We start from the raw sequence: 12064 nt of genomic DNA, 5'->3' as shown, positions 1-12064 counted from the left end.
AAAAATGAGGAGGAACCCAATAGAGGGATGCTTCTGGAAGTCCTTGTCAAAAAATTCCAATGGACTTTGATATGAACATTTGAAAATTGCCCTGTCCTTTTTTCTAGTTCCCTGTCTAGAACTTGTAATGCTAATTACTCTTGCCTTTACTTCTCCTTCACATCTCCTATTCACCAGTCAAGGACTTTCTTTTCCCCTACAGATAGGAGTTATGCAATTTGGGAGTCTTTTAGATAGACTCTCTGAAGGGGTACCCTAATTGCCTCACCCTGCATCCCTGTTCAACATGGAAGAAGCCAGAGCAGTCTGCGTCCTGATTCCCTACCCACAATTTGGGTAACCTTTTCAGAGGATGGTGTGATACGAATAGGAGGTAGGAATTGGCTAGGCAGTTAGGATAAAAAGACGCCAAAGAAAAGTAGCCAGTTTCTTGGCTAAAAGTCAAAATGTCCTTGGGCCTCTTAGCAATATACTCTGTTCCAAAGGCCAAAAATGTCAAAAGTATTTGGAGCTCTTATTTAATCCTTAAAAGATTTTAATGTTACCTCTTCATAGGGGGGATGTTAGAGTAGCAAAAAGTCCCATTAAAAAAATAAGAAGAAAGAATACATGAAGTTATCAGAAAAAAGTGATGGGGTTATATGGGAGGAGTTGGAGGGGAGGGAGTGGGCATGGATTTGATCAAAACACCTTATATGCTTATATGCCTGTATGAAATTCTCAATAAATTATTTTTTAAAAATGTATGCGGTCACCTCAAAAAAAAAAAAAAGAATTTCATTTTGTAACAGAGCTAATTTCCCAGGAAAATCTGCAGAATCTAGAAAAATGAAGACTTCAGAAACAATGGACTTATTCAAACCAAAGGACTTTCCCTACATTTTTTGTGTCATTAACATTTATTTCAATTAAAGATTATGAATTCAGAATTTTGGGAAGGTCTACTGTCATACCAACCTAAATGTGCCTGATCTAATCAGAATTAATGCACGTTAAAACTTTAAAGTATTTGGCAAAAGAAATGCTATTAAAAGTTTGAGTAAAATTCTAATCCTGTTCAAATATCACAGATAAGACACTAACAAAGAGTACATTGCAAAGACAGCCAGATTCCAGTACAGTCTGGTTTGTCAGAATTAATTCAGTAGTACAGTCTCCTTGGGGGAGAGGCAATGTGCACTTTCACTATCAGCTGCAATTAATACAGCTATGTTTACATATATAAACCAAATTCTTTTATCAGAGAATATAGCAACCAGCTATTAGAGTGATATTTAACAGGACTTACATCTATACCATAAACATTTTTTTTGAAAATAAATATGATATAATCTATTTCCAAAGTGTCAGAAAATTGAAAAACACATATACCAGAACAAATTTTCCACATACATTTAAAAACATATAATTAGAAAATAACATCTAGCTTCACACAGCAACTAAAGCACACACTAAAAACCATTACTTCTCTTTGTATAAACTGAATACAACACTTGAATATTTCAAAGAAACTGCTGTTTTGTCAAATATTACTAAAGTTTGTTCTCTGAATGATCAGAAGACATATCAATTACAAGGGAAATGAAAACTAAGAAACAGGAACACAGTGTCTTGTGGTTTTTAGAGATCAACATGTAAGTAATCTCCAAACATAATTCATCCCTGACTACGCCATCTGCCTGGTTAGAAAAAATTTAAAATTATAAGAGTTTTATTTTTATTTTCCTTGAATATATGAAATTTCCACCCATCTAGTGCATTTGGGATTTTTTTAGACATCTCTAAAGTGGCTAGCAATCACAGCTTTTAAGGGTTGTTGGAATGGTTATAGAGAATGGACAGGGGTCTGAGACTTTCACGGTGAGCATCTCACACAATTGGAATGATTCATTATCTTAAAACTGTCCAAGGCTGTTTTAACACATTCAGAGAGGCACTAGCTGTACAGAGGAAAGAGGTAATGATCAGTAATTCCAGCTTGGATAACAAACACAAAGAAACAAAGGTTGGATTGACATTGTATTCGCCATGTCATAACACTGAAAAAAATTAACCTTTCTGCCCAAAACGGTACTGAAAGGGCCTCATCTTAAGATTCTGTATTTAATGCAGCCATGAGATCTGTCACTCCTTAATATTCATGCAAACTCACAATTAGCATCACTGGAAATTTCATCATACAAACTGCAGTTCTCAATGCTATGCCTAAGACGTACAGTTCCCAAACACATGGCAAGCAGTGTACGTGCGCAATGGAGCTACCAAGCTGCGTACCCATAATTTCTTAAGGCCTTACAAAAAGTCACTTGACAATTTAAGTCTCTTCTCTGTCAAAGAAATAAAAGAAAACAAATATTATGAATCTTAACTATGTAAAATTTGTAACTTTTCTATATAGCCTTGAATTATACAAAAAGAAATTTAAGTAAGAAATTTCATATTTACAATGAGATTTTCATAAAACCTAACTGCATATTCCCTTTAGCATTGTGATTTTTGTGGCTTTCAGAAATAACTACTGAAACACCTACAAGTTATTGTTCTGAAGATCTTCAGGAAATGAACAAGCTCAGATGTCCACAGGGGTGCCGTCTTACTTTTTATATTTTAAGGTGCTTTATGCAGGACGCCCTTGACCAAAGCGACTTTTAGACCTAGATTTTTTAAACAAAAAAGAAAGTCAGACTTGCTTCTAGAACAACAGGATGCTGCTGTGGCCTGAGAACATCACTGTTCAATGGAACTTCGTGTAGCTCCACCATGCATCTTCTAAAACCCTTAGAATTCAGATTTAAAAAAAAATTTTTTTTGCATTTTGTATACAATGGACCTGGACTAGTGTCCCATAATGAAACACACTGATGCTTCTTCAGTAAAACAAATGGACATTTATTTTAGATTGTGAGAAAAATAAAAACTACAAATACCATAGTTCAAGATGGACTTCCACAAATGTATGGAAAAGGGTAGAATCTCTAAGCTTTGCATATTTCAGAGTTACAAATATTTATGTTCAAATCTCACTAACTGCTCATTTCCTTTTTTAAAATTTAATTTTATGTGTATAAGTGTATTGCTTGTTTGTAACTGTACCACATGAGTGCAATGCCCATGGAGACCAGAAGAGGGCATCAGATCCCCTGGAACTGGAGTTATAGATAGTATGTTAGCCACCATGTGGAGTTATAGATAGTTATGTTAGCCACCATGTGGGTGCTGGGAACTGAATCCAGGTCCTTTTGCAAGAGCAGCCAGTGCTCTTAACTGCTGAGCCATCTCTCCAGCTCCATAACTGTTCATTTCTAATAGAAAATGTGTGATAGAAAATGACACTAGACTTACAAGTTATATTTTATTAGGACAAGTAAGATATTACTATACTCTGGAAGCTTTCTGATAAGAACAAAGACACACGCCACTGCCTGTTCTGGTAAGGGTCAAAGTTAACATACCTGCCAACCACTCAGACAGAATAAAGGCTCAGGAAAATGGATTGTTCCAGAGATCTTAAAAATAATACAAAGCCTATTTATAACACAGATAAACACAATATTCTCCGTGGTCACTGGCTACTCTCACACCTTGGCAGTGTGCTAACTTTTACTCTGCAGCAAACTCTGCCGATCTTCCACAGAGAGAGAGAAAACAGAGCAAACAGAACAGGGAACAGTGATTTACATGAAGTAATATATACTCTATAAACATTATAAAATGTTGCCAATTAATAGTTAAACTGTAGCAACTATTATTATTATTTTATTATTTGGTGCTAGAGATCAAACCTAGGGCCTTGAGTGTAATAGGCAAGCACTTTACCTCTAAGTTATCTCTCACAACCCCTGTAACTTTCATTTTTATTAGTTGACTCAGGATGGAGCTGGCCCAATAAACAGAAAACTTAAAAATACTAAATCTTATGCTTTCATGAAATTTTGTGTTCATAACCTTCAAAAAGGAATCAGGGTGGTAAAGGGAAAGAAAGAACCTGAGAGAAAACAGTAGGAGACAGGTGTTACTATGGGAGAAATGGGTAAAATGGGGGTATTAAATTGGGGGGGGGTGTATACAAGGAACTTTGGGGATAAAGGGAAAGAAGGACCTCAAGAGAGATGGGGCAATAGGAGACTGGTATTGTCAAGGGAGAAATGGGGAAAAAGGGGACACTTTAAATGGGGAAGTCATGGTGCAAGGGTTAGATAGGGAGAGGAGAGATAAATAATGCCTAGCTAGTGTGAAAAATAAACAGAGGAAGGCAGAGGCAGGTGGATCTCTGTGAGTTTGAGGCCAGCCTGGTCTACAGGACAGCTGGGGCTACAGAGATACCCTGTCTCAGTAAGACAAAAAGAAAAAGAAAAAAAAAAGAAGAGGAGATCATATTAGTCCAACAACCTAATGACAAATTACACACACAGTATCTCTAAATAAGTCCATGTGCATAGCTAAAGGCTACATAACAAGAAAGGAGAAACCTTAACTGTGAGTTGTTGGCCAGGGTGGTCCAAGAGACTCCCCAAATTACACAGGCTATATTGCCTTGATTGCCCCCCAGAACTTGAAGGTAAGACCCTACTGCTGAAGACAGGACATACTTCAGACACAGAATTTAGAACAATGCAGCTGGAACTGACCTGGAAGCCACTTCCCCTGAAGGCTAGCTAGCATAGCTTTGGAGAGCACTATGCAAGGTGCTAAGGGAGAACATCAACTGATGGTCCAACACCAGCTTCAAGACCAAATAACCACATCAATGACCTGCATAGCATACGTCACTGGTGCAGTAGTGGCATTTTTAACTTGGGGGCAATCAACAGCTACCTAATTGGACTAAAAGCCCACTCAATGGGAGGAAACTCATGTGTGGAACTATAAACATAGCCAAATACAAATGGCTGGAAAGGTCACAGATCTTAGAGAAAACCCCCAAATTGTCATATCCCTAGACTAATATAATTTCTTACTATGTGCAAAACATGTATCCTTATATTTACAGACAAATATCCCAGTATTCATCAAAGAAGCTTCTTTTGCACCAGATGGAGACTATTACGGAGTACCACAACTGGTCACACATAGACATTGTCTGTGAATTGCCCAAGTCTAAGTAGCACATCTACAATGCAACCTCTACACCAAAGTCTCACGGAACATAGAACAGGGGTAAAGAAGACAATAATGAGTATCTAAACTCCCATTAATGAAGCTCCCTCATGCAACAGCAGGAACACAAAAGATCACAAATGGCCAAAGCATAGAGAGTAAGAGTCTGCAGAATTCTGGTCCTTGGACAGGACTCCTATATTAAACTATACCCACCCAGGGTTCAGGGAACATTGCAGAAGAGAGGGCTGAAAGACTGTAAAAGCCAGGGAGGAACTGCATGACCATATGGAAATAAGAGTCCTACAAGCTCCTTGGACCCTGCTCACATGAACCTACAGCAATAGTGTCAGCATGTACAGGACCCAGGCAAACTCAAGCAGACAAAAACCCAGCATAGAATTAAGGAAATGGACAGCTGAACAATTACTAGCAACTGATTACTGCTGGGTGAGGAAAAGCTGACCTTCCTAAAGTGAAAGAGTCTAGATAGGCTGATTAGACCTCAGTCAATGAACCTGCATTCGTCTGGAGACACTAACTTGATACAATAGACCTTAAGACAAATGACAGAATGTATGAATTCCAGTGGGGAACTAAGGGAGGGTGCCAGTAGGGAAGGGGATATGAAAATGATTAGACTGATTGAGATATTCTGTATGAAATACACAAAATTCAATAGAAAAAATAGTTTTCTACCAACATAAAAAAACTTGATTTTTAATTGAAAATCAGTTCTGATTGATGAAATATGAAACCAAACTCAAATCACACCTTTCTAGTGTTCATATAGTTTACTCTGGAAAGTTGCATTCTGATTATTTTCTGCAGATTTACCTTGGGTTTTTGTCTGAGCTGTTTTGCCGGGTGCTGATCGGCACTGAGGCTTTGATCTGTGCTTCAAGCCTGGAATAAATGCCTCCTGCAAACTATAAAATAAAGAAACAAAATTAAGTCATTCTCAAGGAAATAACACTATTACTGCACTATTAACACTGCACAATTTCAAATTTTGAAAGTAATTTTCTTTTTTAAAAGGATCTTTCCATTTTATTAGACTAAAAAAATGCAACAAACCCAGAAAGAACCAGGGAAAAGATGGTGAAGGAAATATAGAAGAGTGTGCGAGGATCAGAGGGCATAGTGAAGGCAGCGAGGGGAGAGGAGAAGTCAAGAGCCTTGGGTCAGGGGAGGAAGGAGCTTTCTAAGGACCAGACATCTATTTGATGACAATTTTCTGCCTGCCACAAGGGTCGGGGTCCAGAGTCAGGGCTCAGAAGGTGGTAGGCCAGGGCCAAGGACTGAGGCAGTGGGTGGCAGTCCATGGTCAGTGATGTACTTCTGGTAGGCCTCACAAATGATCTTGAAGGCTTGAGCAGTGGCAGAGGGAGTGTGTGTACAGGGTCCTGCCCCCAGGCTGGATGATGGGTCACTGGGCAGCCCTCCCAAAAGGAACCTTTTTGGGTCACCCCTGGGGGAGCCATTCCTCAAATGTCACATTATCATTAAATGTGACATAGGTATGTGAGCAGCAAGCAGGAGGGATGGCAGACCCCATCCCAGTATGCGGAGTCAACGCAGAAGCTGTGGCTGCAGGATCACGTCCTTCTATGTCCACATTCTCTTCCTTGAGCCAGGCTTCCACTGGCTCTGGGCACTTCCCTTCTTGTGAACCTGCTTCTTTTTGTCAGCCACGAGGAGTTTGTATGTCTCTGGTGAATGTCAATTGAGCTCTTCTGTGATCTTGGCCTCCCTGAGCAGCTCTTCCTGGGTTAGTGGGCACTCACATTCGACCTCCCTGACCTCCAGGCCTGTCCTTGCCTTTCCTGAACACGAAGGAACGTCTGTCTGTCTCGTGTGCTCAGCTGTAGGTACTCACGGACTTCCGACTGTCAAAGCGTCATCCTGTAGTGGCAGCAGTGCTTTCTCTTCTCAGGCCTTCTGAAAGCTACTTGCTGGGGTGCTGACCTTTCGAGGCTACAAGCTATTTAGAGGCTCCTTACAGGCTTTGGTGACTACCTGGTGCTTCCTTCTTGGCTCTTCTGTTTTTCTATCACTGGATGGTTCATCTCCTTCATCAATGTCAGAGTCAGAGTTCATCTCATCCTCTGTATCTGACTCATCTTGATACTCATCATTTCTAGACTCCTCTGTGAAACCTCCATAAATCATCTGGTAGAACTCATCTTCCTCCTCTGCCTCCAGGAGCCCAGAAAGCTGGTTTCCAGTTGTCTTCCAGGGGGTCCCTGGTCCCCAGCCAAACTCATGTCATCTATAGAGACTGCACTGTCACCAGTGGCCCCTCACCCATCTCGGGTTCTCAGATATCAGTCCTCGATACCATCGGAAGTACTTTCATTTCTGATTTATAAAATTCAGGCTTTTTGATGTATTACATACATTAAAATTCACCATTTCAGTATATAGTTCTTTGTCTTCACAAATGTGTTCAGTTGTATAATCCCTCAGCAATGAAGATAAAACAGGCCTATCACCCCTTAGAAAATCCCCTGGAATCTATTTGAAGCCAGCCCATGTACCACTACCAATTCCTGGCAACCACTGATTGATCACCTTTTCTGTCTTTACAGTTTAATACTTTCCAGAACATTTCTGTATAAGGAATCATACAGTATGCAATATTTTGAATGTTTTTTTCCATTTAGTATAATGTATAGATTTATCCATGTTGATATATATATATACTTATACATATATAAAATTGAGTTTGTGTGTGTGTGTGTGTGTCAACAAGCCCCAGTGGTCCTTCTGTCCCCACCTTCCTCAGTGCTGGGGTTACAGGCATGCACAAAACCATGCCTAGCTTTTATGTGGGTCCTGGAATCCAACTCCTGTCCTCACATCATTCTTAACCACTAAGCCTTCTCTCCAGCCCCTATTATTGTTCATATGTGTAGTTTATCTATTTGTTAAACTCCAAACTTTTTTTTCCTTTGACAGAATCTCATGTAGCCTAAGCTGGTCTTGAACTCACTATGTAGCTAAGGATGACCTTGAATTTCTGACCCGTCTGTCTCCACTTCTTGAGTACTCGGACTGCACCACCATATCTGGTTTATGCAGTTCTGGGGATCAAACACAGGGCCTCATGCATGTTAAGCAAACATTTCCTACTGAGTTTATCTCCAGCAACCAAACACTCTTGAGCCTGAGATTTCTTTGAGAGAAAAGGGCTTACTGAGCTTTATAGAAATAGAAACAGGGCTGAGCGTGGTGGTGCATGGCTTCAATCCCAGCACTTGGGAGGCAGAGGCAGGTGGATCTCTGTGCGTTTGAGGCTAGCCTGGTCTCCATAGGGAATCCAGGCCAGCTGGGGCTATAGGGAGACCCTGTTTCAAAAAAAAAAAAACCAAAAATTATTTATTTTTATTTTATGTTTATGAGTGTTTTGCCTGCACCTGTATTGTACAGTGTCCATGGAGGTCAGAAGAGGGCTTTGGATCCCCTGAACTGGAGTTACAGACAGTAGTTAGCTGCCATATGGGTGCTTGGAACTGAGCTTAGGTCCTCTGCAAGAGCAGCCAGTGCTCTTAACCACTGAGCCATCTCTCTAACCCTTTTCCAAACCTTTTAAATTCAATACATCTCAGAATTTTTCTCTTGCCACATTTACCAAGGACATTATCTGGGGGTCTTTCTCTGGTTTTCACAATAATGAATAAAGCCACTGTAAGTACATACAGATTGTGAGAAACTGCCAAACTTTCTCACAGCAGCCAGTGTTTTGCACTCCTACAACCTATATAGGAGAGTTCCATTTGTTGCACATCCTCACCAGCACTTTTAACAAAGATTGCAGACATTTTAGAAACAGTGTCTCATTGAGATTTTGATCTGTATTTCCGTGATTACTAATGATGATGCACTTTTTCGTGTTTCTCATCTAAACCCTTTCCCTCAAGATGTTTGGTTAAGCCTTTGCCTATTTATTTATTTTATTCATTTATTTGTTTTTTGAGACAGGGCCTTATTGTGTAGCCCTGGCTGGCCTGGAATTCACTGTGTAAACCAGGCTGGCCTCAAACTCATAGAGATCTGCCGGCCTCTGCCTCCAAAGTGCTGGGATTAAAAGTATGCACCACCATGCCCAGCTTGCCTATTTTTATTGGGTCATTTTATTATTTAGTTTTGAGAGTTCTTTACATATTCTGAATATAAATCTTTTATTAGATAAATTTTACAGTTTCTTATTATGATTTGCCTTTTTAAAAAAATATTATTTTTATTTTATGTGTATGAGTGTAATGCCTATGTGTAGGTAGGTGCATCCATGCTGTGCAATGCCTGAGGAGGTCAGAAGAGGACATCAAATCCCCTGGAACTGGAGTTACGAATGGTTGTTAGCTACCATGTGGGTGCTGGGAATCAAACCCAGGTCCTCTGCAAGAGCAGCCAGCTCTCCAGCCCCATGATTTACCTTTTAATTATCTGGGTTTTTTTTTGGTCTTTCTGAAACAGGGTCTCCCTGTAGCCCCAGCTGACCTGGAACTCACTATGTAGACCAGGCTGGCCTTGAACTCACAGAGATCTGCCTGCCTCTGCCTCATCATCATGCCCTACTCCACCAAGCCATCTTATAGGTCTTGTGGCTAAGAAAATTTTTTCTAAATGAGGATCACAAGGATTTTCTCCTTTGTTTTCTTTTGTAAATTTTATGGTAAGTGAACTTTTCTTCTACCCTTTCCCATCCTGTTCTGTTTCCATTAATTAATTTTATTTTTGGTGTTGGAGATTGAACTCAGGGCCTTGTGCATGCTACACTTCTATCAAGGAAGTAAAAATTTACACAAAAGGAGCCGGGTGAGAGTTATGGTGCATATATAATATAAATACTAGTAATATATAATGTTAAGACTGACAACGATTCTGGTAGGAGCACAGATATTTCTAGTTCTGATTTTCAACAAGATAACATCTTTTTCTTTTTTTTTTTTTTTTTTTTTTTTTGAAACAGGGTCTCCTTGTAGTCCCAGCTGTCCTGGAACTCACTATGTAGACCAGGCTGGCCTTGAACTCACAAAGATCCGCTTGCCTCTGCCTCCAAGTGCTGGGATTAAAGGTATGCGTAACCACGTCCAGGCTAAGATAACATCTTATCTTCAAGATAACATCTAGGCAATACATGCAAAGCTGATCTAAATCAGCACTTTCTTTACAAAGTCACTTGGCCAATAACGCACAGCTAACCTATTCTTGGTGTGATGTTACACTTTAAAGATAATATGCTTTACTATGTGTGATACAAAGGACCTATGGATATTGAGCAATGACAGAAAACTTATATGTGGGGGCTGGAGAGCTAGCGCAGAGGTTAAGAGCACTGACTCCTCTTGCAGAGGGCTTGGGTTTGATTCCCAGCACCCACATGGTGGCTATGAGCTGTCCTTAACTCCAGTTCCAGGAGAATCTGATGCCCTCTTCTGACCTCCGCAGCATTTCATGACATGGGTACACCCAAATACATGCAGGCAATACACTCATACACATAAAATAAAAATAAATAAAATATTTTTAAAAAAAGAAAATGAAAACATACATGAATTCTGGCTGATACAGAATATAAAAATATCTAAAATGATCCCTTAAAATTCTTTTAAAAACATCTTGAGGAAGCCAGGCATGGTGGTGTACGCCTTTAATCCCAGCACTCAGGAGGCAGAGGCAGGCTGATCTCTGTGAGTTCAAGGCCAGCCTGGTCTACATAGTGAGTTCCAGGACAGCTGGGGCTACAGGGAGACCCTGTCTCAAAAAGACCAAAAAAAAAAAAAAATTCTTGACACTAGGGGGGGGGGGGCATGTTTTTAATCCCAGCACTCAGAAGGCAGAGGCAGGCTGATTTCTGTGAGTTCAAGGCCAGCCCAGTCTACATAGTGAGTTCCAGGCCAGCTGGGGCTACAGGGAGACCCTGTCTCAAAAAAAGACCATTTTAGCCAGGCATGGTGGCACACGCCTTGAGGCAGAGGCAGTCAGATCTCTGTGAGTTCAAGGCCAGCCTGGTCTACATAGTGAGTTCCAGGACAGGTGGGGCTACAGGGAGACCCTGTCTCAAAAAAAGATTTAAAAAAAAAGACCATCTTGACAATCTTCATGTTAAAAATGAAACAAGAAGCCAGGCGTGGTCCCAGCAAGATCTCTGTGAGTTCAAGGCCAGCCTGGTCTACATAGTGAGCCTGAGCTGAGACTGCAGGGAGACCCTGTTTCAAAAAGACAACGACAAAAACAACAAAAACCCAAGGAGCCAGCCGTGATGGTACATATCTTTAATTAAGGCACAGGCAAAGGCAGAGGAAGGTGGATCTCTGAGATCAAGGCCAGCCTGGTCTACACAGCAAGTTCCAGGCCAGCTGGAGCTATAGGGAGATCCTGTCTCAAACAAAACAAAACCAAGTAAATAAAATAAAAAAAAGAAGAAAAATCATATGAAAGTATAGCACAGTGGTAAATAATTCTTACTTCTTTTGCTTCCTTTGACTTGACTCGGTCCAGATCACCCAATCTCATTTTTATTAAATGTCCTGTAATTTCAGACATCCGCCGCTGATCTGAGGGTAAAAATAGAAGAATGCTTTTCATGAGAATAACACCGTAACTTTTATTCATTTAAAAATTTAAAAATATTTTAGACTGGAGAGATGGCTCAGCAGTTAGCAACACTGGCTGCTCTTGCAGAAGACCCAGGTTTGAATCCCAGCATCTACGCGGCAGCTAACAACCATCTGTAACTCCAGTTCCAGGTGATTCAATGTTCTCTTCTGTCTTCTGCATGCACTGCACGACATTGTTTTATGTGTATGAGTGTTTTGCTGCATGTATAAGTGCACCAAATGTGTGCAATGCCTGTGGAGGCCAGAAGAGGGCATAGGATTTCAAGGAATGGAGTTATGAACTGTTAGCCACCATGTGGATGCTGGGACCCAAACCTGGGTCCTCTGCAAGAGCAGCCAAT

General features: G+C 40.4%; 1 protein-coding gene and 1 pseudogene across 4 annotated transcripts in view; both read right to left on the bottom strand.

The window, feature by feature from the left end:
* Window positions 1–731: 731 nt before the first annotated feature.
* Kiaa1841 (KIAA1841 ortholog) overlaps window positions 732–12064 on the bottom strand; it is a 75801-nt gene continuing 64468 nt past the window's right edge. For all 3 annotated transcript variants that reach the window (XM_008844479.3, XM_008844480.3, XM_017800966.2), the window contains 3 exons: window positions 11572–11660; window positions 5935–6026; window positions 732–2654 (listed from right to left, as the gene is read on the bottom strand). In XM_008844479.3, the coding sequence (XP_008842701.1) occupies window positions 2618–2654; window positions 5935–6026; window positions 11572–11660 (218 nt within the window). In that variant the 3' untranslated portion in view covers window positions 732–2617. The remainder of the gene's footprint in view (window positions 2655–5934; window positions 6027–11571; window positions 11661–12064) is intronic.
* LOC103743260 lies at window positions 6317–7408 on the bottom strand (annotated as a pseudogene). The gene is made up of 2 exons (XR_001872721.1): window positions 7405–7408; window positions 6317–7343 (listed from the first exon to the last, which is right to left on the bottom strand). The product of XR_001872721.1 is annotated as a vacuolar protein sorting-associated protein 72 homolog pseudogene (transcript).

This window comes from Nannospalax galili, unplaced genomic scaffold, assembly GCF_000622305.1.
Source record: "Nannospalax galili isolate Female #2095 unplaced genomic scaffold, S.galili_v1.0 scaffold682, whole genome shotgun sequence".
Lineage (NCBI taxonomy): Eukaryota > Metazoa > Chordata > Mammalia > Rodentia > Spalacidae > Nannospalax > Nannospalax galili.
The sequence above is the reverse complement of the archived record's forward strand: the minus strand, read 5'-3'. Positions and strand labels throughout refer to the sequence as shown.